Source organism: Penicillium diatomitis (genome assembly GCF_028827545.1).
Source record: "Penicillium diatomitis strain IBT 30728 chromosome Unknown utg000005l_segment0_segment0, whole genome shotgun sequence".
Lineage (NCBI taxonomy): Eukaryota > Fungi > Ascomycota > Eurotiomycetes > Eurotiales > Aspergillaceae > Penicillium > Penicillium diatomitis.
The window spans coordinates 2,818,845-2,840,645 of record NW_026623177.1 but is presented as its reverse complement, the minus strand read 5'-3'; the positions used below and the strand labels follow the sequence as shown (position 1 = coordinate 2,840,645).

The following is a 21,801-nucleotide window of genomic DNA, read 5'->3' as shown; positions in this document are numbered from 1 at the left end:
TAGACAGCCTAAGGACACCCCCTATTAAGAGGGGTACTCGATTAGTCCACACGGGAAGCTAGACCACAGGTAGATATTTCCGGCAATATATAAGCGTTTTAAGGCTTGCAGCTAGGAGACTTGAGGTACAGGAAGAAAAAGGGGCACAATCTTCGTCCAGCACCATGTGACAGGCTGGCCAGACAAGATTTCAATTCGAAAGTATTGTCACGGTCCTGTTAAACTTTAAAAACGCAGGGACGAATCTTTAAAAAGCAAGCCGAATCTGGGCGTCGAGCATTTCAGCTGGCCTGTCTTGGCATCTCACCCTGCGTTGCATATGTAGCCACCGTTTGGAAAAATGAGCTAAGGAGCGTCTAGTCGTACTACTACAGTAGTACAGTTAACAGTCAACGACTCAACAGTGTAATGCATGCTTCGATTTGTCTTCTTGAAACCGAGGGATCAGATCCAGACAGTAAGTATATAGTGACGGTAAGTGTCTGGCTGTTCGTAATTCGTATGTCATTGTTTGTTGCCTTGATGTAAATAAGTACGGTCGGCACTTGGAAGTTGGCAGTACAGTAGTATCGATAATGGAATCTAATAAGTTCCAGTGATACAGACCCAAAAGTCCAAACTTGATAAGGTGCCTATATTTTGAATTCATATGTCAGAAAAGATGGATTGCTCGCCGGGGCCTCCGTACAGAATCATCATGTTCCATCATGGGAGAATCATGCCTTGATGCCGGGCTTGATTGCATATGCTGAATGGATTCAATGACCTGCGTTCGCTGACCTGAAGATTGTATTGTTTCAAAGGTAGCGTGATCTCAGCAGTCCAGGTATTTTGCTTCATTCCATACAGTGACTCTATGAGTTTTGCGTATTATCAACTGCAGAGAGCCAAAGGGGGAGTTCTGTGAGCTTGGATCATATACAAGAGCTTCATGTCCTTGGATGCTGGTCAGAATCATTCTCGCTAGGTATTCACGGAATCACATTACATGATTACATAAGTAGGGACTCATCGTCGTCTTGTGTGAAGTATAATGTAGCCCGTCAGGTCCAGATACCATGCTCTTCAAGCGTCATGCATTTTGAACACGACACAGAACTCAACTCAAAGACATTACAGAAATTCGATGCTCCATTTCAAGCACCGGCTCAAGGTTCCAGAACCATGCCGATGCAATGCAGCCACAGGGCTTTGGTTGGACCCTTGAAGCACAAGTAAGTTTGTTGACACCAGATACCACGTGCTTGTGCAATGTCTCTGTAGGACCACACATGGTGAAATGATATCCCCCCAAATTCCCTTTTTCCAAGGATAGTGACAGGGGCCACTGGCCCATTCCTGGCTTGGCTTTTGGTGTCTCAGTGTGCGAATGTAACTGCTTGACATGAGAATAGGTCTTCTGTTGGTAGGTGGCTACAATAGGTGCAGCATCACCATGTGTGAGAGGGAGGAGGTGTGAGATTACCAGGGGGGAGAGGTTCCAACTAGGCTATGAACTGCGGTGAGTCGGCAGTATCACATGCCATACAAACACCTTTTCCCAATTTTAGGATCTGCACCTTTCAAAAGCAGTTGATGTCTCCGGCTAAAGCGACGTTTCTATCTGCACTGGTCTTGATTCCTGTCAACATGGACACGGCTGTGTGATTTTCCCTTTCTACCTTGTCACGCGTCGCTTCGCTCCAATCCCAGATACGTCTGACCTCAACAAGACTGGCCGGTACCCTGATGAGCATGAAAAACGACAGGGACATATGCACCGTGCGACATCGGACGAGAATCACAAATCCTGATTTTGTCTTTATCCCCTCAACACTAGCAGCTTTCAATTAGATTGAGATTCTTATAAAGCCCTGTCTACTATAGACATGGTTTCCTATCTTTTGAAACAATCCTCTCAAGTATCTTGCTGATACTTTGAATGAGGCTAGTTTTTTCCCCCTCCACACATCTCGTGCCGTGCAGCAAGCGACTAGAAATAGGCTTATGTACCATTGCGTTTTTTGTGCTATAGCGAACAGTGTTGACGGGAATAGTAGCCACTAGAACTGGATTCATGTTCCAATTGTCTTCATCTCACACTGAATGGGAAACCGGTTGCGGTGCACGGCCATGTGTGAGAAACATGCTGGTTAAGGCCCGATTAATCGGAAGCTGTTCCTTCCACCTCGTGGGACAATTTCTATCGTTCCACCCTGGGCAAGTAGGTAAGTGACACAGAGACGGTGCAGAAATCTATAGATCTGACTTTGATGTAATAGTTCCAATTGGTGACTTTGACACGTGCACTGAGAAAGGTTGGATGTTCCCACGTGACAGAGTTGATCTTATGGAGCATGGGGTTCACGGTCTTATGGGCGTGAAGTCTGAGACTTTTAGCACGATCTGAGGCTGTGGATCGGAAAGCATCAAATGTTGCGCTTGCTAAACGCCACACATTCGCTAGGTAGTTCGAGAGTGAGGCGAAGTCATCAGGCGAGGTTCCCGTTAACTATAGATGGCGATGAGCACACGGGATATGTAAGAAAGAGGCGAGAGTACTCTCTGATGAATTGAGATGGGGCGTTCTGGTTGTAAATGATCTTGAAGTAATCCAAGCTCCAATCTGTACTGTGAGCTCACGAACACACTCCGTTAGTGTTGGAAAGAAAAGTATCTTGAGGGACAGTGGACGACATTCCGCCGGGCCATGCGGTACTGCTCGGAGCTAAGTCTCATCGAGGACATCGTCTTCTTTGATCGATGTCAGCTACTCATCAGCAAGCTGCACCCGGAGCATCAAATGACGATTGACGAATCACTTAGGTGATAATACGGTGAGTCATGATCATGGTCCCGGCAAAGCTGGAGGTGTGCTGTACTCCACTCGACCTACCCCAAGGTACGAGGTAGGAGAACGGCGGGGGGACTTGAATATAATGGGAACTTCGTGTCGGCTTCATGTGTGTCGATATTGAGGCGTGGCCTTGGTTCTTACCCACCAGTTTCTCGATTTTGTGAATTCAGACCGGGGCTTTCTGAAGGGGAGTCACGCTTGTGCGTGCATCGTCGATAAGCTCGTTCGAGGTTTGCAGGGTTCGAATCCAAAAGCTATACCTAAGTTTGAGGTGCAGGCGCACGGGAGATTGTAGGTGAGTAAGTGAGGCTTCCGTCGATGTACTTGCGGGAAGTCTGGTGGCAGGACTATTCGGGCGTGTGTGTTCCACGTCGACTCTATGCCTCGGGATCTATGAGTATATTTATACATTCTGAGTGCTACTTTTTTCACTTCGAGTGTTCAAATCTCCAAGGACATTGGTAAAATCGTAAATTTGCTCATTATTTCGTCGACCAAATGTTTGAGTTAAAAGATAAAAAGATTTATCAAAAGACAAGGTCCAACACCAAAGCTAGTACAAAAATGCGATGGCTTTTTTTAGCCTCCAAATTCACAGAACATTCTTTCCAAAGGGATATATGTCTCCAGGAAAGGAAACAACGCACGCCTTCATTATTGGAGGAGGGTGATCAGATCACCGACAAGAAAGCTTGGCCTTGAGGGGGGGGGGGGGGGGAGGTTGAAGGAAAGAAATAATCGTCAAGAGATTATGGAGAGGGCGCGTCAAGTCATGAGGGTAGGAGACACAGATTTACTCGACGGCAGAGCCGTGAGGAGAGTGCTTCTTGGGGTCCCACTTGAACTTGAAGTCATCACCAATCTCCTTCTTGATGGCAGCCTTGACGGCGTCGTAGACGTGATCGAAGACGCCAAAGTTGGCGGGGTTGTTTTCGTCGTTGCCCTGACCCTGGAAGACACCAGTGCGAACCAGGCAGGTGTTCCAGCCGTAGAGGTTACCACCGATGATGTCGGACTGAGGGTTATCACCGATCATGTAGACGTTCTCAGGCAGACGCTTCTCGCCGTGGATCTCCTCCATCCAGGACTTGATGATCTCGTCGGCAACAATGTAGGTGGCACGCTCGGGCTTACCGTAGACGATACGTTCGAGATCACGGCCGGTGAGGGCCTTGTACTGGGCCTCAAGCGCAACACGGAACGCACCGAGGTGGAGACGTGGGGGACCCTTGTGCTCGGTGGGGCAGAGCAAGTCACCCTGGGAGAAGTAGATGGGGATGTGGCCAGCGACGGCATCGCGAGCGGCGGGATTCTTCGCGCGGGTGAGCAGCTTGCCGTTGGCGCTGAGCAGCAGATCGAGAATGATCTGGAACTCAGTGGACTGGTCGTGGGACTCGGCGAAGCACATGATGGCGTCGAACTTGAACTTGGAGAAGTCGCGGGGCTTGGCGAGCTTCTGCTCCTCCTCGGTGAACTTGCGGCAGGGAGAAATTGTCGGGTCCCAGGCCAAGATATCCTTGGGGTGAATGACATTCTTGAATCCGTAGTGTTCGGCGACCTCGCGGACCTTGAATCCCTCACCACCGCAGACCAGGACATTTTCGTAGTACTCGGCCAGCGCCTGCATGGGGGTGTGAGATTGAATGAACTGGTCGGTGGAGATGGGAACACCGAGAACTTCGGAGAGCTGGGCGCAACGAGCCTCCTCGGTCTTACCACCACCGTTGGTGAGAAGAATGTAGGGGAATTGGATGCCTATTGTGCCAGACAGAAAAAAAAATTGAAGAATTAGTTCTCTACCGCCCTGATGGGTATCTGATCGATGACGTCAATGAAAACCTACCGAGCTCGTTGTCACCGTTCAACATCTTGAGACAGGCCTGGGCCTCCGCAATGGCATTGTTACCGTGTGCCAGCACACCGTCAATATCGAAACAGAAGCACATGTTCTTGACCTTCTTGACCTTCTCCTTCTCCTGGTCCTGGAGCTCAGAGGCCAAGATGTTGCGCACATGAGTGGTGGGCTTGCCCACGACGGAGAGACGTGATGACTTGCGCGGCTCGCGAGGAATCGGCAGCGAGACACCAAAGGAGTTGCGAGAACCGCGGCGGTCCTTCATGGAGGGTGACAGACTCAATCGCTGCATGTGCGTGTCACTGATCGAGCTTCGGGTAGCGGGGACCTCAATGGTCTGGCCGGAGCTGCTCGTCACCTCCAGGCTGTGTCCGAGACCCTTTCCTTGCTCGCTGGGACGAGGAATCTCGGCGGGCATCTCATTCGGAGCGACGTCCTGAGGAGCAGTGTCGGCTCCGTTGGGAGCACCGGGAGAGGTCATGATGAGAGAAGGGGAGAGGGGAAGCGAGAGAAGGGGACTAGAAGGAGGGGCAGTGTATATTCCAGAAGGGATCTTAGAAGGGTCGAAGAGGCAAGAAGACCGTTGCTTGTGACAAAAGTATGAACACGAGATATGTAGGGAAGAGAAGAGGAGGGAGAAGGAGAAAGCGGTTCGTCTAGCGAGCCACGGAGCAGTGTAAAGGGGACTCCCACGCGAGGTTACCGTGAGCTTGGAAGAGAGAAAGTATACGGGCAGAAAGGAGGGTCCCGGGAATCATTAAGTCATTATATTCTCGAGAACCGGACTCGTGGTGAGCGGTTCTCACCTTTCGTGGCCCTCGCAGATCCATCCAACGGATCCTCCCAGTGGAGTCGCGAGTCGCACGTTGGACCACTGGCACCGCCAGCTTTTACACTTGGCATCCTCCACCTCTGGTGTCGTGGAGTCCACTTGAAGACACCATGACGTGGGTTGACCTTTGGGTCAAATCGCGCAGACAAAAAGGACGTACAGATTGTACACTACTGCACGACTGCCAGTGTTGTCGCAAAGAAGCCCAAGAAAATTCTGTAAAAAGAAAAAAATTAAAAAAAAAGAACGACGACCAACAATGAAGCGACTGACCTCTCCCTTTTTCATCTCTACGAGTATTCTCGAGGGTCTATTTCGACGATCCTTTCTGATACAAAAGGAGTCTTCAGTGCTTGCTTCGACCAGATGTTCCTCCTACGGCTGGCTTGTCGTTGCAACCACGGCCGTTTTCGGGCGAAACTGGTCTGTCCCAGATCCTCGCGATACCCCCACTCAGTGCTACAACGACACGGGAGAAGGCAGAGAGCGAGAGAGATGAAGGGAAAGGGAATGTGCCCCTCCTGTTGGATTCATCCAGTCCTGACATTTGGTCCTTCTGGGGCCAATCGTTCAGGGCGTGAAATTTAGGTTCTTAATGTCACTGTCACCCATGACTGCATTGTCAGCCACTGCGGTCATTCCATAACTATATTCTCTATCTTGTAGGCAGTATACGAAACATCAGACAAGACTACTACTGTACATGATAAGGATCCAATTGACCTATTCTTGTCGATTTTCATTGCCTTTCTGTCAAATCTTCTCGATACGTATGAGTTGTTTTTTTTTTTTTTTCTTCTTCACGGACGATATCAGCCCGGTGCTCAGACACTCGGCAGAGTTGCCGCGGAGGTCCCGATCCCCCTTCGTATCCCGGGCCCCCTCCAAGCATGCAGACCGTTTCAGTAGGGAGCAGTTTTGGAACTTCGGACTGGCATGCAGATTCACGGCAGGACGATGCACCATGCAGGACTAGTAGCCTCACCGATACCCGAGGCAGCAGGCCAGTGAGCGCCCTGATTGGCTGTAATGATGCCAATGATTGCGATGGGACGGACGACGGTAGCCCGATCGACCTCCACCGGACCCAACGGGGCCACATTCAAGTTGACCCTGTCGAGGACTCGAGAAAGAAGAAGATGCTCTTCCAATGGAGAGGGAGGAAGAGGGATACATTCTGCCCATCACGGGTTCTGCCGGCCGCTTCTTCTTCTTCTTCTTTTTTTTCACATGACGTAATGACTTGGAGCGCCGGTGGATCCCGAAGGGGAAACATTCTTCCCTTCCGCAGGACGTGCGTCCGCTCCTCCCCCTCCTTCTCCCCGCCGGCACGCCGCCGAGGGGAATGATGGACCAGGAGGGGGTTTAGACCTCTGGTCTACTGTAGAGAGACGACAGTGACCATCTGGAATTGAAGACACCACTTCCACAATCATTCTCTCTCCGGATCATACATGGACACATTCCTCTTCATCCCCTGATGGAACACATGTTTCACCACCACAAACCCTGTCCCCCAGACAGAAGGCTCGTTCACACCGTCTTCCGACTTTTCCCCTTGAACCTGTCCGGAAATCCACTGCTGGTGGAGTCAGGCCCACACTCGTCATGCAACCACCGTCGTCGATGATGATGCCGATGATGACGGTCATGATGATCATGGTCTTCTCCACGAGAGCGATTGTCGTAGTCCATCCAATGTATTGTACTCTCAGTATGCATGGCGATGGATGCAACTTCGGTGAAGATGCATCTCTCGAGCCAACCCGACTATTGCAAGAGCGAAAAGACATGGATAACTCTTGTACATCGCAGGATAAATCGAGGAGCGTGACTCGCGAGCTGGAGGCGACAGTGCGACGGACGCCTGCACCACGGTCAACGATACACAGTGACTGCTACCAGTAGCACAAGTCTACGACGCAGTGTCGGATGTAGGTAGATACTAGGTTAAAGTCACCCTTGACAATATAGGGCCCAGTGATTAAAGACAACAAGGGCTAGAGACTGACACGCAGAGCTTTTCTGGCATCCCACGGTCATCCCAACAAGGAGAGGTTCTAGAAGGGATGACAAAGATGATTCGGATGTGAGGTTGGGTCGCAGGAGGCACAGAGAACCCTGCGAGGGCTGGGCATGATGATGACCTCACTCATCGGTTCTCGACATACCCATTTGCTGTGTTCACGTTTGAATTTTTCCCTCGCCGTGGGCTTTCTCGGTGGGGACGTGTGTTCGAGTCCATATGCGTAGCATGGACATGACTTCGCTCTGAAGTATATCAAACCGGACAAATCTCTCAGTGGCATCTTGCAGTTGCGAGAGGCACTGTTGTGTATGTCCAATATAATAACGTAGTTAGTACATAGATCACACACCTTAGTGTCCCTCGGCGCTCGCCAGTCCTGAAACTTCTTGACCTGCATGCGCCCAACGCCACATCCCGTCAGCCACAACCCCTCGACAGTAACGCCACCATCAAAATGTGAGGCACCTCCAGCGGAAAATTTTCTGCTTCTCCGGCACAAGGAGTCACCGATGTAAACCACATCCAAGCGCCGCCAGCCACGCGTTGTGATCCCGAGCGGAGATGGCGTCCAGCGCCAAAGTATCATGCACATTGCACCACGCCATAAACGCCGAGAGTCCGTTCTTCGGGAACCGCCTACCCCTGGTCCTCCGAGAATTGACCACCATCTCGGTTGCGCACGGCTTTGACTAATCGACCTATCCCGAATCACTGAGCATCGACTACGCACGTGACACCAGTGACACCACATTGCTGTAGTAACTAGTAAACTACTAACTACAGTCCTTGGAAGCACATACAACCACCCAACTCCATTCGACGATAATCGATCGATAAGCTCGGTTCCAACCTGGGCAATGCCATGTTGACCCGAGATCGGGTTGACTGCAAGATGAGGTCTCCACTTGGAGTGGCTTCTACCCTCAATTTCAAGATCCGAGGATGGCCGTGTTTCACTTTGCGATGATGCCCTACGCGCTCACCGAGATCATTTTCCCGGCGGACATTCAATCGAGGTACAGGGGTGAGGCGCAGTTCGACTTGCAGAAAGTGTTTCGAGTATAGGCGAGGAATTGATATTCGTCTGGAGCGAGCGAGTAGGTATCGGATCAATGTCTTTCTCAAGGTCTCTAGAGTCCTGACTCTTGGGAAGCTTGAAGTCGATTCAAGGACGTCAACTTTAGAGAGACGTTCTGAAGTTTCTGCCTCGGGGAAAAGGCGTACAGACTAGTAGCTCATCGCTGCTCGGCAGACATGATCAGACATGATAAGATTGATTCGTCGGGTAGACACTGATAAGCCCTTCCACCCAGTGCACCCACCAGTGTAGACTGTGGAGTGTAGACAAGAGCCGGCCAGTGGAGGTACAGTCTCATGCATACAAGTCGTTGTAGTCGGTCGTCGTGTCGACAGAAGTCAGTCGCACCGAACCGACTGAAAATGGTGCCCGCTCATCGCAGAGGACGAAACGAGCGTTGCAACAGCCTACCCAAAGCAAATACGCAGACATAAATATCGCATTTGAAGTCAGATCGTCGGACGCGACCAAAGAGAAGGTACCTATCAAGTGTCTGTCTCACCTAAGATAGGTACCATTCCGATTCGAGAGAAACATCAAGTAAGAATCCCACACGCCTAATTGAACATGCTGCAACGTCAACGACAAACATAATCAACCCGGGCTGATACTGGTATAGTAACAAGCAACAACCTAATCCAACATTTGCAAGGCTTCTGCTAGTCTTCTCAGCACTTTCCGCACTTTGCGTTTCCGTCTTTGCTTCTTCCGTTTCTTCTTCGCTAGTCGGGTCTCCTTTTGCTGTCTTGTGGTCACATCGACTTTACATTCCGGTGTGCTGTCTTGGAGACCCTCGCTGGATGTTTCTTTCTGCTGCTTTCCCTCTCCAGACTCATTGCGGTTCTTCCTTTCCTGAGCTGCATTCTCATTTCCGTCGAGATTCGCAACAGCAGCATTCGTGATTGGTTCCTGATGCTCGTCTTGCTTGAGAACATTTCGAGAGTCAGGCTCCAAGTCAATGGCTTCTACTTTCACAATTACATTTTCGCCATCAGCAGCGTGGGACGGGCCGCCGCTGGTCTTTGGTCTCAATCCGGGCTGGTCTGCATTGGCTGGAGCAGGTTGTTTTGATTCTCGCTCTTGGTTTTGTGAATCTTCGACCATGAACATATCTATCAGCGGTTGTCTCCCAGAGTGAGACGGGGAGCCACTTCGCGAGGGCTCAAGTGGTAATTGCCCAATGACTCCACGACGGGTGAAATGTTGAGGTCGACCTGAAGGAAGCCGTCGCTGTTCCTCAGAGAGAGGCTTGTTGATTTCTCCGCGTTCAATAAAGTAGTTGTCGTATCTTGTTGTGCCTCGCGCGGTGAAACGTTGATCCAGTTCATCAGCAAGGGCATCTGGCACCGTGAGTTAGCAGTTCTTCCAAAACCACGACGCGTCGAAGCCGATATCTTATTCTGTGCTTCAGAGGCTGGGATCCCATGTTTCTCAATCCACCATCGAGGTGGCGGGTTCACGCTCTCGGTGCATGTTGATTGTGGGTTTTGCCACGGCGTTTTCTGACCATGGTAAGACCATCTGATCCAAGCTGTGCCGCGACAACGAGGATTGTACCATGTATCGCTACCGTCTGGGTTTCTGAAGTAATGGCAGCCCTGGCTGTAGGATATTCGGTCGGTTGATGGTTGGCATGGATTACTGTAGGAGCAGATGGAACTTCGTACGAGGTTGAGAAACATGTGTGCGAAGTCACGCGGTGCGATCTGTGGCCGTAATAGTGATGCTCACACGTCCAGTGGTCCTAGATTGTGAGTGATCCATGTTCAGTATCTTAGTATCATTGAAAATAGGGCCTAGGAACCTCCGTGGACCTACCTCGGCGTCAATGTAGCATCTTACGACAGTGAAGTATCCATTGTGGTCACATCCATTGATGCCAAGTCCGCCATGGCGTCCACGAGGCATCCTGGGAATAAAGCTGTTGAGGGGAGGGAAAGAAACCAAGAATGGTGGCGTACAGTATCAAGAAAAAAGACAAGGAAGAAAAAGAAAGAAAGATAAAGGCATCACGCGAGCCAACTTGAGAGTTGCAATGATTGTATTGTGTGCGAAAGTGTGTGATCTACTAGAGGAAGCGCAATGGCTCGAATCAGGTGATACACCCCGCGTAATCGTAGGAAGTAAACAATAAGTCACGGTGCTCATTGAGTGTATGGTGATAACATCTGCTTATCAGACCAAGCAACTCACGTTAGCAAGGTCCAGTCCTGGTCCAGTCCTGATCGGCCAAAAGAGCCATCATGATGCACCCATCTGGTATGGCATAGGCCCGACGCTCCAAATCACTAACCCTTCGATTCTCACTGACTGGGCCATTAGATAAATGTCTTTCATAGCTGATGGATGTCTTTCATAGTTTACACTTTTCAGATCTCATGGTTTAGCACCGATCTGCCTATTTACCCCGCGCGTTCTTCATCATCAACAGACGATTTCCAAGGATACCTAGGCGGAGCTACAGGTAATTTTAGTTTAGCGTTTCAACTTGGAAGGAGCATACAAAGTTCGCAAGAGAAGTTGTACCTACATGCATTTTGTATAAGAAACCGCCCGAAATCGAAATCCGCAAAGCAATCCTCACATCCCCGAGAAAAAGAGACACCTAGATGCGCCAAGCACACTACGGAAATGAACTAGCAGTACTGGACCCAAGCATCCAGGTTCATGTTCTTGATCACAGTCGAAAATCTGTCGGCGCTCTTGGCTTTGCAAGCCAGAGTCTTCTGGGAGACGGTAACACCACGGGCTTTCAGCTTGGGTGCACGACGGATGTTGCAGTCCCTGGACTTTCGCCCGCTGCCAGGAGTGTTCTTATCATGAGTGGTTGTTTGGTCGTCGGAATCATTGTCATCGTCATCGCCGTCATCAGACTCATCGTCGTCATCATCGGAGTCGTCATCAGCGCCAGAATTCTGCTCGTTACCAGAAGCAGCGTCGTTAGTGCTTTTCATCCCAGTGCTCTTGGTCTCGTCACTCACGGCACTGCTGGCACCGCTTGTACTAGCACTACTGACACTGATGCCGTTAGTGGTGCTGGCACTGCTCGAGCTACTGGTGCCGCTGGCACTCTCGTCACCGCTGTCACCGCTGTCGTTGCTGTCGTTGTCGCCACTGCTGTCGGCCTTACCGCCATCCATCTCATCGACATATTCAATGTGGAAGACCGGCTTGCCAACCTGTGTAAACACAGCGTAGGTATCGCACTCGTCGTATTGGGCGCACTGCTCATTGACCGACCACTGCATCTTCTCAATGACAGAAGAGATAATGTCACCACCATTCTTCAGGCCAATAGACATGCCACGGGAGTGGGCCTCCGACGACAGCCAGTTCAAGTACAGAATGGAATCAGCCTCGGTCAGACCGAGACCGTTCTCGTTGCCGTAGGCATCAATGTTGTCAGGGTCAACGCCATCGCAGCCCTTTTGCTTGGCCAGATCCAGACGCGTCTGCATGATTGAGCGAATACCCGTGGAGCGCAGGTTCAGCCAGCGCTCCCCGGGCCAATCTGGGAGTTCACTACCAAAGTCGGACTGGGAAAATTTGTTGGCATCGGGTCTCCAGTCTTCATAGGTCCCGGCAGAGAAGTAACAGATGACCTTGGCACCAGTCTTGTGGATGTCGGCAATCTTGCCGGCATCGTTGTCGAACATATCGATGTCATAGACATCAGCACCGAGAGCGATATCCTCGACGGCATTTGCCAGCTGGATCTGCCACTTGATGCCAGCTTCCGGCTGCCAAATGGCGGGCTCGCTAGCCTGGGTGGCCCGCTTGAAGACGCGGCTATAGACCGCGTGCGATGGAGCACTGGACCATGATCCCAGGCAAAACAAAACGAGGGTTACACTGACAGCACAAAAGGCCAAAGCCTTGGTCCGGATCTGAGTTTGACCCCTGGTGGAATTGATAGAGAAAGACATGTTTCTTGGAAGAACAGAATCGACCTTGAGGTTCTCAGGGCTTGAGTTGAAAAAAAAGCGTCAAAGGAGTGAAGACGTATCGAAAGAAGCGAAGGGGAATAGACCAGCTTGGACCAGCCAAGTATTCGACAAAGGAGTGACGAAGGTGAAGCTTGGATGGAAGTCGAATCTAAGAAAGGCATCCTCAGACGGGTATGTCCCCCATCTTATACCATCGAAGCTGCAAGGGCCTAGACACCAGATCCATGCATAAGGCTTCGGAGACAGATCAAGAAAAAGACCTCCACGATCTAGATGAGAAAACGCCCGATTGGACAAACGAGAAATTGCCCGATGGATCTGAGGAGGAGAAAAGCGATCTTTGGTATCCATCATCGGTGAGGCAAAATGCCCGGTGATTCTGCAGTCCATTCACCTTAATTTGGTCTTCTAACCAATGAAGAGAGCGTACGAGGTATATGCGTGGCGCCCACGGCGCGGCAAGAAGCCCATCAATCGGCCGGAAATCGAAGATGAAACACGCGCCAAGAGACAGCCGGCCCCTACTGGGCTTCTCCTTTGCTATGATTGAGCTCCACCTCACCCGGCAGTCATGAAGGACCAGAGAGAAGCCATACAGGATGGCTTGATCTGAAATGATTAGAGGGGAAGTGCATGTCTGCGACAACAACGGATTTTTCAGCCACCGAGCCACTCGGAGCAATTTGACGAGGATGCTCCCGGTAGCCATGAGTGTCGAAAGGCTCGGAGATGTCTTTCGCACTGCACCCGGTGCCTTTCAGCGAATAGTGAGAGACCGTGATGCGATCGCCAGCGTGAATGGAGCCGAAGGCAGAATCTTGGCATGAAAGTGTTGTCTCATCTCACCATGATGGTCGCGATCATGCCAGCGCCAGGAGAAGTTCCCCGTGAGCCTATACGTGCACACATCTGAGACCGACCGGTCACGATGCATGAGAAGCGTCGCAGAAGGGTCGAAAGGGCCTTGGATTGCGTTGCCAGTCATAGGGCAGGGCAGAATGGGCGGACACCCAGAATAAGGTATTCATCGCAGTCCGGCTTGGCGTCTCTTGGTTCGTACTCGTAAACGTCGAAAGGTGATGCAAGAGATGAGAGAGCTGCCACGGATCGGCTGCCTCAGGCGCACGTGTCACTTCTCTCGTGATCGGCACCTTTAACCCATCGGACATACCACTAGCCTCTATATTTGTGCACCCAAATGCTACGGAGAATTATGATGGTACAACCCTCAAACTCTAGTTCTCCAGGCTCTCATCGCTTCCAGCATCACCTAAATTACGCCTATCAATGCCGAGTCTCGGGATGATTTCGAAAGTGTACGCAGTGAGGGTTTGCCCATTGCCGATCGTACTGTATGCCGCTAAGGTGAGATGTGGAGAAAACCCTTTCAGCTTAGCATCCCCCGCATTTCGGATCACTCCGAGTTTGAAGACCTTTGCGTCGTTTGCGAACAAGTATGATGATTCCTTGCAGTTGGAGACTTTTCAACTTGATTCTTCGAATAGAATATGAGCCAAAGTCGTGCTTCAAAAGCCTGCGACCCGTGCAAACGGCGAAAAGTTCGCTGTAATGGCCAGAGTCGATGCCAGCAATGTACCCACCTTGGTTTGCGATGTCTTTACACTTCCCCAGCGACATCAACGATTCGGAAGAAAAAGTTGCTAAGAGGCTCTGTGATCAACGAGTGCCGGACCCTCGGATATCTGAACAGTACAGGAAGAGAGCCGACGGAGCCTTTGGCTTCACGTGTGGTGTCCATGTCCATTCCAGCCTCGATTGTATCTCATCCCAACCCGAGCTTTTTCCACGAGTTCTTGTACGAATATGAAAAATACGTCTTTCCCATGAGTCCAGTCATTCCCGCAAAGGACGTTGAAAGGATGATCTCCCAGATGAACGAAAGCCGTGATGCAGCGTCTTTTGTGTACATTTTCGCTGCTGTCACGCTGAACTTGACGCGCGGAGAGCCCGTCCAGGAGGCACCCGCGACGCGCGAGCGCATCGCGACGCTGCTGACTCGGTCGCTGGAACACCGACGGCCACTGGTATTTGACACTCAGCCTAATATTGTCTCCGTCATGACGAGTCTTTTTTCTGAAATGTGCAGTGTCGGGCTTCGGCGTCTGGACATGGGATTCTTCTATCTGCGAGAAGCTATCTCCTTGTTGTACATGCTTCATGCACATTCTGACGAGACCCTGAATGAGATTGACATGCCGGAGCGAGCACAGTTGCAACGTGCTTATTGGGAGTGTTTCATACATGAGCGTTTCACGGCTCTGACTTACAGCCGACCCCCTTGTCTGAGTGCACTGCAAGGACTACCAGACCATGACCCAACACTGCCCGAAGATGTCGAGATCGGGTTCAATCACAATATCAACAATTTCTGCCTGGTTGACCGTGAATTTCTACAGTACTGGCTCGGAGAAAAATCTGGCGTGGGCTCTGAGTGGATTGAAAACAAGCAGCTTCAGCTGGAGGACAATACTTGGCACCGTCAAGTCTCCAAATTACCCGGGATGATGCAGGCTGATCTGATCATCACCCGACATTGGCTTCGGACCCTCACTTGGCAGATTGCGTTATCAAATACTCTGCTCTCCTCCTCGCCAGACTCATCATTGCTCTTATCGCTCTCATTTCCCCTTCGCTTATCGAATCAGCTGCGACAATTTCTGGTCGGCATACCCCGCGACATGGTAGGAATTCATGGATCTGGAATCCTCGAGAAACTCTTTGAGATTGCCAACGTCATTACAGACGTGGTCCTTCATTTTCCGCATGCCCGTGGAGAGGAAACCATCCAGCGAATTCACGATATTGTCTTTTTGAAGAACTTTGTCTACTCATTTGCGGGGTTCCAGACCTTGCGGCCGGCCATGCTGACACGGAAATTTGAAATGATTCGAGACAAGTATCCTGAAATCAGGGAGATTGAGCTGCTCTTGTGAGGCTTGCGAATTGCTGATCACTCAGCGATTTTTTCCTCTACAAAAGGGACCACTTCTGGATTCCTGTGATGACAATGGGATGCTTGATCAATCACTCATCGTGTATTGTTGTACCAGGTGACAAATTACATAAATGTCAACTTCTGCCCTCACTGCTGGTGCACCACCGTCGCATAATGTACAGTGTACATGGCGTCTTTTCTCGCAATGAGAAACTTCCTTCTCCAACGGCTGAACCGATATCAAAGATCTACAAGGTATATCCGTGCTTCATATGCTTCCAACCTATCAAGGGAATTCCCTCCACAATTCTGCAGCAGAACCTTGTGGCTGGTAGAACCAAGACAGCTTGTCAAGTTAACTGACTGGGTATCAGACGTGAAGTTGAGAGCAACGACCAACTTCTGCCGGATACTCTGCTTTTCAAAGACAAATACGGATTCGTTGAGGGGATCGGTGTCGACAAAAATCCCCTCTGCGAACACCTGCGGGTGCATTTTGCGGATTCGTAGCAGTTCCCGCCAGAATGAGAGAACAGATTTAGGATCAAGCGCCTGACGCTTGGCATTCAGCTCGGGATAGTTGTCGTGTACGCGCATCCAGGGCTTCGCCTCAGGAGTTGTGAAACCAGCGTTGGGTGTGCCATCCCACTGCATAGGCATTCTGGCATGGTCACGAGCGAGATGGGCCAAGGCGCTCTTCGCTGCTCCCATTGCAGCGGGATCATTGCCAGACAAGTCTTGCACAAACTTGTAATAATTCAAGCTGTCCAAATCCTTGTACTCGCTGATATCCCACTCGGCGGGTGCATTCACCATGCCAATTTCTTGACCCTGATATACAAAAAGCGTTCCCGAGAGACTGGCAACCAGTACTGCCAGCATCTTGGCACTTCGTGCCCAGAGCTTCGGGGTCTCTTCACTGCCCCAGCGGGAAATGGAACGTGCTTGATCATGGTTCTCAAGGAAGGTTGTACTCCACCCATCAGTGGTGCCATCCATCAGCACCTGCGTGCTTGCTACTCGTTCGCGAAGCAGTGGCAATGTCCAGTCCCGCGGGACGGTGTTGTAGCGTACGTTGCCGAACCCAATATCCACAATGTCGAATTGGAAGACCATACTGAGCTGACTTTCCTTCTCCGAAACATATGCCAGCACATCAGCGATCTCTGGTGTATGTGGAAGCTCGCCAACAGTCATGGCATTGTATTTGGTCAAGATCTGGCTCATTTCTCCCAGGAATTCGTGGATCCGGGGCCCGTTGCAGTACATGGAGAAAGCCGGCTGCCACTCAAGGCGTGAGTCAATGATGGGCGCGTCTGTGAGCGACTGCTCTTTGCTATACATGTTCACAGTATCGACGCGGAAGCCGTCGATGCCCTTGCGGAGCCAAAAATCCATGGCCGACTCGTAGACGGCTGCACGCATCATGGGGTTTTCCCAGTTCAGGTCGGGCTGCTGAATGGCGAAAAGATGAAGATAGTACTCTTGACTCTCCTCATCCCACTCCCACGCACTGCCCCCAAAGACACTGCGCCAGTTGTTGGGAGGTTGTCGTTTACCATCGGCATCGTACTTGGCTGGGCGCCAGATGTACCAGTCTCGCTTGGCGCTGGTCTTGGATGATTTAGATTCCAAGAACCATGGGTGCAGATGCGACGTGTGATTGATCACCAAGTCGAGCAAGATCTTCATTCCTCGCTCATGACATGCGGCGACGAGAGCTTCGACATCAGCCACTGTTCCGTATGGTTCATAGACTTTCTCATAGTCCCGAATGTCGTACCCCATGTCATATTGGGGACTATCGTACATGGGACAGAGCCAGATGGCGTCGACACCCAGGTCATGGATGTAGTCCAGCTTACTGTGAATGCCTGGAATGTCGCCAATACCATCGCCGTTGGAGTCTTTGTAACTGGCAGGGTATATTTGGTAGATGGTGGCGTTCTTCCACCAGGGCGCTTCCCGAGACATGATTGAAGAGGTGAACCGACGGCTCGGCCTTGGAATGGTCCCAACAAGCTTTCTTCACCACGGCGGACTTATTTCAATATGAGTCGAGCTTGCTTTCAGCTTGAGTCTGCGATTCTGCCGTAAATGCTCAACCAGATGCGAAGAAAATATTGCTCTTCCACCGAATATGTCGCCCATGATCAATGTCTCTTCGTTCTTTTTATCCTCTTACGCTCTCCACTCGCCCTACCTTCATTGGTCTAATCTCGGTCCGAGATGGGTTACCCCGCTTGTCACAACCCCCGGCTGAGCGCAACGCCCCGACCGCTTCTGATTGGCCTGCACTCGGGCCGACAGTAAACTTAAGATTGGCCCGATACCCGATTGGGAGCGTGCCGAAGCGATTCAGTCAATTGGTGCATTTCACTCCTTCACCGGGGCGTTTCTCCAGTGAGAGAAAGTGACCGTTGCGCCCCGATTGAGTCAATGCATCCAGACTCACTCAGGGGAACCTTAAGCGAGAGCGATGAAAAGGTGGATTCGTTGTGCGGGAAATGCGGAGGAGGAGTCAGGGTATTTCCCCCTCCCCATAAGTTGAAACCTACTCGTGACTGGCGAAGCTCGCTGACGGCTCCCTGCAGAACCCCCAACCCCAGACTCCCCGGACTTCGTAGGGTCAGTTTGACTCTCAATTTCGCTGTCTCCGCAGAACCCTGTGATTGGATCAATCTCGGTCCGAACGAGGCTAACTGAAGCTTCCACGGCGCGTCGGGTTCCCCAGATTCTCCTCTCATCGTCAAGGGACAAGCATGGGGAATCCGGGGTGATAACTTTCTGGCCATCTTGAGAAGCTTCTGCGGGATGACCCTGGACAAACATTCAAAAGGAGCACAGTGTCTTCCTTCTTTTCCACCTTCCCGTTTCTCTTCACTTCTCACACTCAGTTGACACTCTACCTGAGATCCAGACTGCTTCGCCAGCTTCAACCCATCCGACCACTACCTCTCTCATCGTGATTCCCATCCTCCGTACGGTCCTTGGACTGTTCACTGCAAAAAATCAATCATGGCGGTCGCTCTAGTCGACGAAGATGGCGCGACTCGGGTCATTGACCACAACGTCAAGCCCGAAGCGAAGCGCGCCACCGAGGCCGAGCACAAAATGAGCTTTCGGCAAAGTTTGCGCACCTATCCACACGCTGTAGGCTGGTCAATCCTCTTCTCCACCGCGCTGGTGATGGAGGGTTACGACAATGCCCTGATCGCTACTCTCTTCGCCTACGGCCCATTCCAACGTGAGTTTGGCGATCGACTACCCGATGGGTCCTATCAGATCTCGGCCCCGTGGCAGTCGGGTCTCACAAACGGAGCCCTGGTGGGTGAAATTCTGGGCTTATTCGCAACTGGTATTATTGTTGAACGATTTGGGTACCGCAAAAGTCTTATCGGAGCTTTGATGGCCTGCGTGGCGTTTATTTTTATCATCTTCTTCGCAAATTCCCTGCCCGTGTTGCTGGTGGGAGAGATTCTTATTGGTATTCCTTGGGGTCTCTTCCAGACCGTTACCACGACCTATGCATCAGAGGTGTGTCCGGTGGTGCTACGTCCGTACTTGACCACGTACGTCAATCTGTGCTGGGTAATGGGCCAGTTCATCTCCTCGGTAAGTCATGATGGTCCTTTCACGATAGGCTGTGGCTCTTGTCTCTTCTTGTGTCATCTGGCCGCGTGACAAGCGCGCGTTCAACGCTAATGAAGATCAGGGTGTTCTCAAAGCAATGCAGAATCGGGACGATCAGTGGGGCTACAAGATTCCCTTTGCCCTGCAGTGGTTGTGGCCGATTCCAATCGCGATTGGTGTCGCTCTGGCGCCCGAATCTCCATGGTGGCTCGTCCGTAAAGAGCGACCTGAAGATGCGCGCCATGCACTACATCGCCTTACCGTACCCGGTCGCGATCCCAATTTCAACGCGGATGAAACCATTGCCATGATCCGCAGCACCAACGAGCTCGAGAAACGTATGACCTGCGGAACAACCTACCTCGACTGCTTCCGGGGCGTGGACCGACGTCGCACGGAGGTGGTATGTCTGACCTGGGCCACTCAGATGGTCAGTGGAAGTGCCCTAATGGGCTACTCCACCTACTTCTACGAACAAGCCGGCATGGCCCCCAGCAACGCCTTCACCATGACCATGGTCCTCTACATTCTTGGCGCTCTTGGTACACTCAGCTCATGGCCTCTCATGACCCGATTTGGTCGCCGTACTCTCTACATCAGCGGTCTGGCCTGCATGGGTCTTCTCCTCCTCATCATCGGCTTCCTGGGCATCGTATCACGAGAGAACATCGCCGCCCAATGGGCGGTCGGGTCCCTCCTCCTCATCTACGCTTTCACCTACGATGCCACCGTTGGCCCCATCTGCTACTCTCTAGTCTCAGAACTGAGCTCCACGCGTCTCCGCACCAAGACTATTGTTCTCGCCCGTAACGTGTACAACATCTGTGGTTTGATCACAAACATCATCACGCCCCGCATGTTGAACCCCTCCGCGTGGGACTGGGGTGCCAAGGCCGGATTCTTCTGGGCCGGGATGTGCTTGCTGTGCTTTGTCTGGTGCTATTTCCGTCTGCCCGAGCCTCAGGGACGTACGTATGCAGAATTGGACTTGTTGTTTGAGCAGTGCGTTCCTGCGCGCAAGTTCAGCTCGACGCGTGTGGATCCATTTGCGAGCGATCGTTCCAGCTCAGTGGGGACGAAGTCGGAGATGCCTATCACAGAGACGGTAGAGAAGGTGGAGTCGTGAATGGTGCATCTTTGCTTCGGGGGAGAGGGGGGGGGGGGGGGGGGGGCTGGTGCATAGCAATACTTTGAGAAATTGAAACTTAGATAGACCTTCAATATGAATGCAACGAATTTCTCCGCTCAAGCCAAAGGTCGCCTGCGTGCCTTCCCTAGGTCTTCTTATACTGTGCATCGTCCATGATTCAGCGAGTTCCATATGAGTGCACGGAGATCAGCAGTTATTTGCCCTTGTGCTAGGCTCAATGGTGCCCATTCAGGTCCATGAACAGCCCTGTTAACCATACGGGTATCCACCTACAGGCTTATCGATCGAAAGTCAAGCGGTGCACCCCATGACATAAGAACGATGTGTCTTCGAGTGTTAGTTATCGTGGCACCAGCTTTTGAGGCATGCGTATCGGTGCAACGATCACGCTTTTCCGAGAATTCCGATTAGTGGGACGCCGTTAATGTATCTCTCATGAATTGGACAGTCCCTATCACTAGAGTTCTCGGCAGATATATGTTGCTTCTCAGACTCTCTTTCCACGATTGTAAGCATTTGTTTGGTTATACGCTGACATGGAAATCGTACTACGGATGACTGAAAACCTCTTTATCCGGGTTCCATAAGTCACGGTTCCACCTTGGACTCTGTCGAGATGCCCCATTTATCTATCGTTCCCGTCTCAATCAGGCTGATTGATTGATTCTGGCCATGGCGGAGTGTGAGAAGTAGGTACCTGATACTCACTTTCCTTAGGCAATGACGTAGGGAAACTGTATTTCCATGTATCACCGACCCTGGCACATTCAATGCAACTAACTGGCTTACCAACGGACCCAGATCTCGAGTATGACACTTTTGCGTGTTTCCGGAGTAAAAAGTTCCACACATTTCTGGGATAGGACCTGGCGACTCACTGAGTATGCAATTGTTTTCCGGAGGCGGAGTCGGCTTCATTAAGTTCTACCTACTTTTCGAAGTATTCTTGGTCAATGTCACGCCTCATACTTCACACCCTGTGAATCAGTCTTTCCGATATGCTCGAGGAGGAAGCTTTATCTGGGTTCGTTGAGCGAGACATGCATAGACCGCTACACGTTTTGAAGTATTAGTTGATTCTCACCAACGCAGAGATTGTTCAGGTAAGACAATAGACACATCCGATCGAGTCCCCGACCGGCTGAAATTCAGCTCAAAACGAGCAAGAAAATCCCAACTGCAATGAACCTGAGGTGGAAGTCCTGTTTGATTGATATTTGGAACCTTGATTGCTCTCACATGATAAAATTGGTAGTGAACGTTGCGCAACCTCATTCAAGACCAGTCAAAGTTCGAAGCTCAAAGAGCGTAGCACAGCCAACGGTGGTCTCACGAAGACTCGGAAGGCCCAGCCTGCATATATCGCATGTCGTACGTTGTCTTGCCCTAACTACGAGCCTACTAGTATGTTTATGGGCACTTCTAGGCTGTGATCGAACTCTCGATCATCAACAACTACACACACCTGTGATACCTCCATGACCG

The 21,801-nt window shown here is 51.1% G+C and overlaps 6 protein-coding genes across 6 annotated transcripts; 2 read left to right on the top strand and 4 right to left on the bottom strand.

Moving 5' to 3' along the window:
* Positions 1-3,629: 3,629 nt before the first annotated feature.
* Positions 3,630-5,172, bottom strand: N7539_005430 (uncharacterized protein; the record flags this gene model as incomplete). Its single annotated transcript, XM_056935032.1, has 2 exons — positions 3,630-4,591; positions 4,680-5,172. The coding sequence occupies 2 exons, from the start codon at positions 5,170-5,172 to the stop codon at positions 3,630-3,632; spliced, it is 1,455 nt and encodes a 484-aa protein (XP_056790226.1).
* Positions 5,173-9,263: 4,091 nt separating this feature from the next.
* Positions 9,264-9,740, bottom strand: N7539_005429 (uncharacterized protein; the record flags this gene model as incomplete). The annotated part of the gene is made up of 1 exon (XM_056935031.1): positions 9,264-9,740. One exon carries the CDS (start codon positions 9,738-9,740, stop codon positions 9,264-9,266), a length of 477 nt encoding a protein of 158 aa, XP_056790225.1.
* Positions 9,741-11,266: 1,526 nt separating this feature from the next.
* N7539_005428 (endo alpha-1,4 polygalactosaminidase) lies at positions 11,267-12,556 on the bottom strand (the record flags this gene model as incomplete). Its single annotated transcript, XM_056935030.1, has 1 exon — positions 11,267-12,556. The coding sequence occupies one exon, from the start codon at positions 12,554-12,556 to the stop codon at positions 11,267-11,269; it is 1,290 nt and encodes a 429-aa protein (XP_056790224.1).
* Positions 12,557-14,334: 1,778 nt separating this feature from the next.
* On the top strand, positions 14,335-15,531 carry N7539_005427 (fungal specific transcription factor domain-containing protein; the record flags this gene model as incomplete). Its single annotated transcript, XM_056935029.1, has 1 exon — positions 14,335-15,531. The coding sequence occupies one exon, from the start codon at positions 14,335-14,337 to the stop codon at positions 15,529-15,531; it is 1,197 nt and encodes a 398-aa protein (XP_056790223.1).
* Positions 15,532-15,773: 242 nt separating this feature from the next.
* N7539_005426 (alpha-glucosidase) lies at positions 15,774-17,507 on the bottom strand (the record flags this gene model as incomplete). The annotated part of the gene is made up of 1 exon (XM_056935028.1): positions 15,774-17,507. One exon carries the CDS (start codon positions 17,505-17,507, stop codon positions 15,774-15,776), a length of 1,734 nt encoding a protein of 577 aa, XP_056790222.1.
* A 1,044-nt stretch (positions 17,508-18,551) lies between these two features.
* On the top strand, positions 18,552-20,292 carry N7539_005425 (General alpha-glucoside permease; the record flags this gene model as incomplete). The annotated part of the gene is made up of 2 exons (XM_056935027.1): positions 18,552-19,148; positions 19,249-20,292. The coding sequence occupies 2 exons, from the start codon at positions 18,552-18,554 to the stop codon at positions 20,290-20,292; spliced, it is 1,641 nt and encodes a 546-aa protein (XP_056790221.1).
* Positions 20,293-21,801: the final 1,509 nt, after the last annotated feature.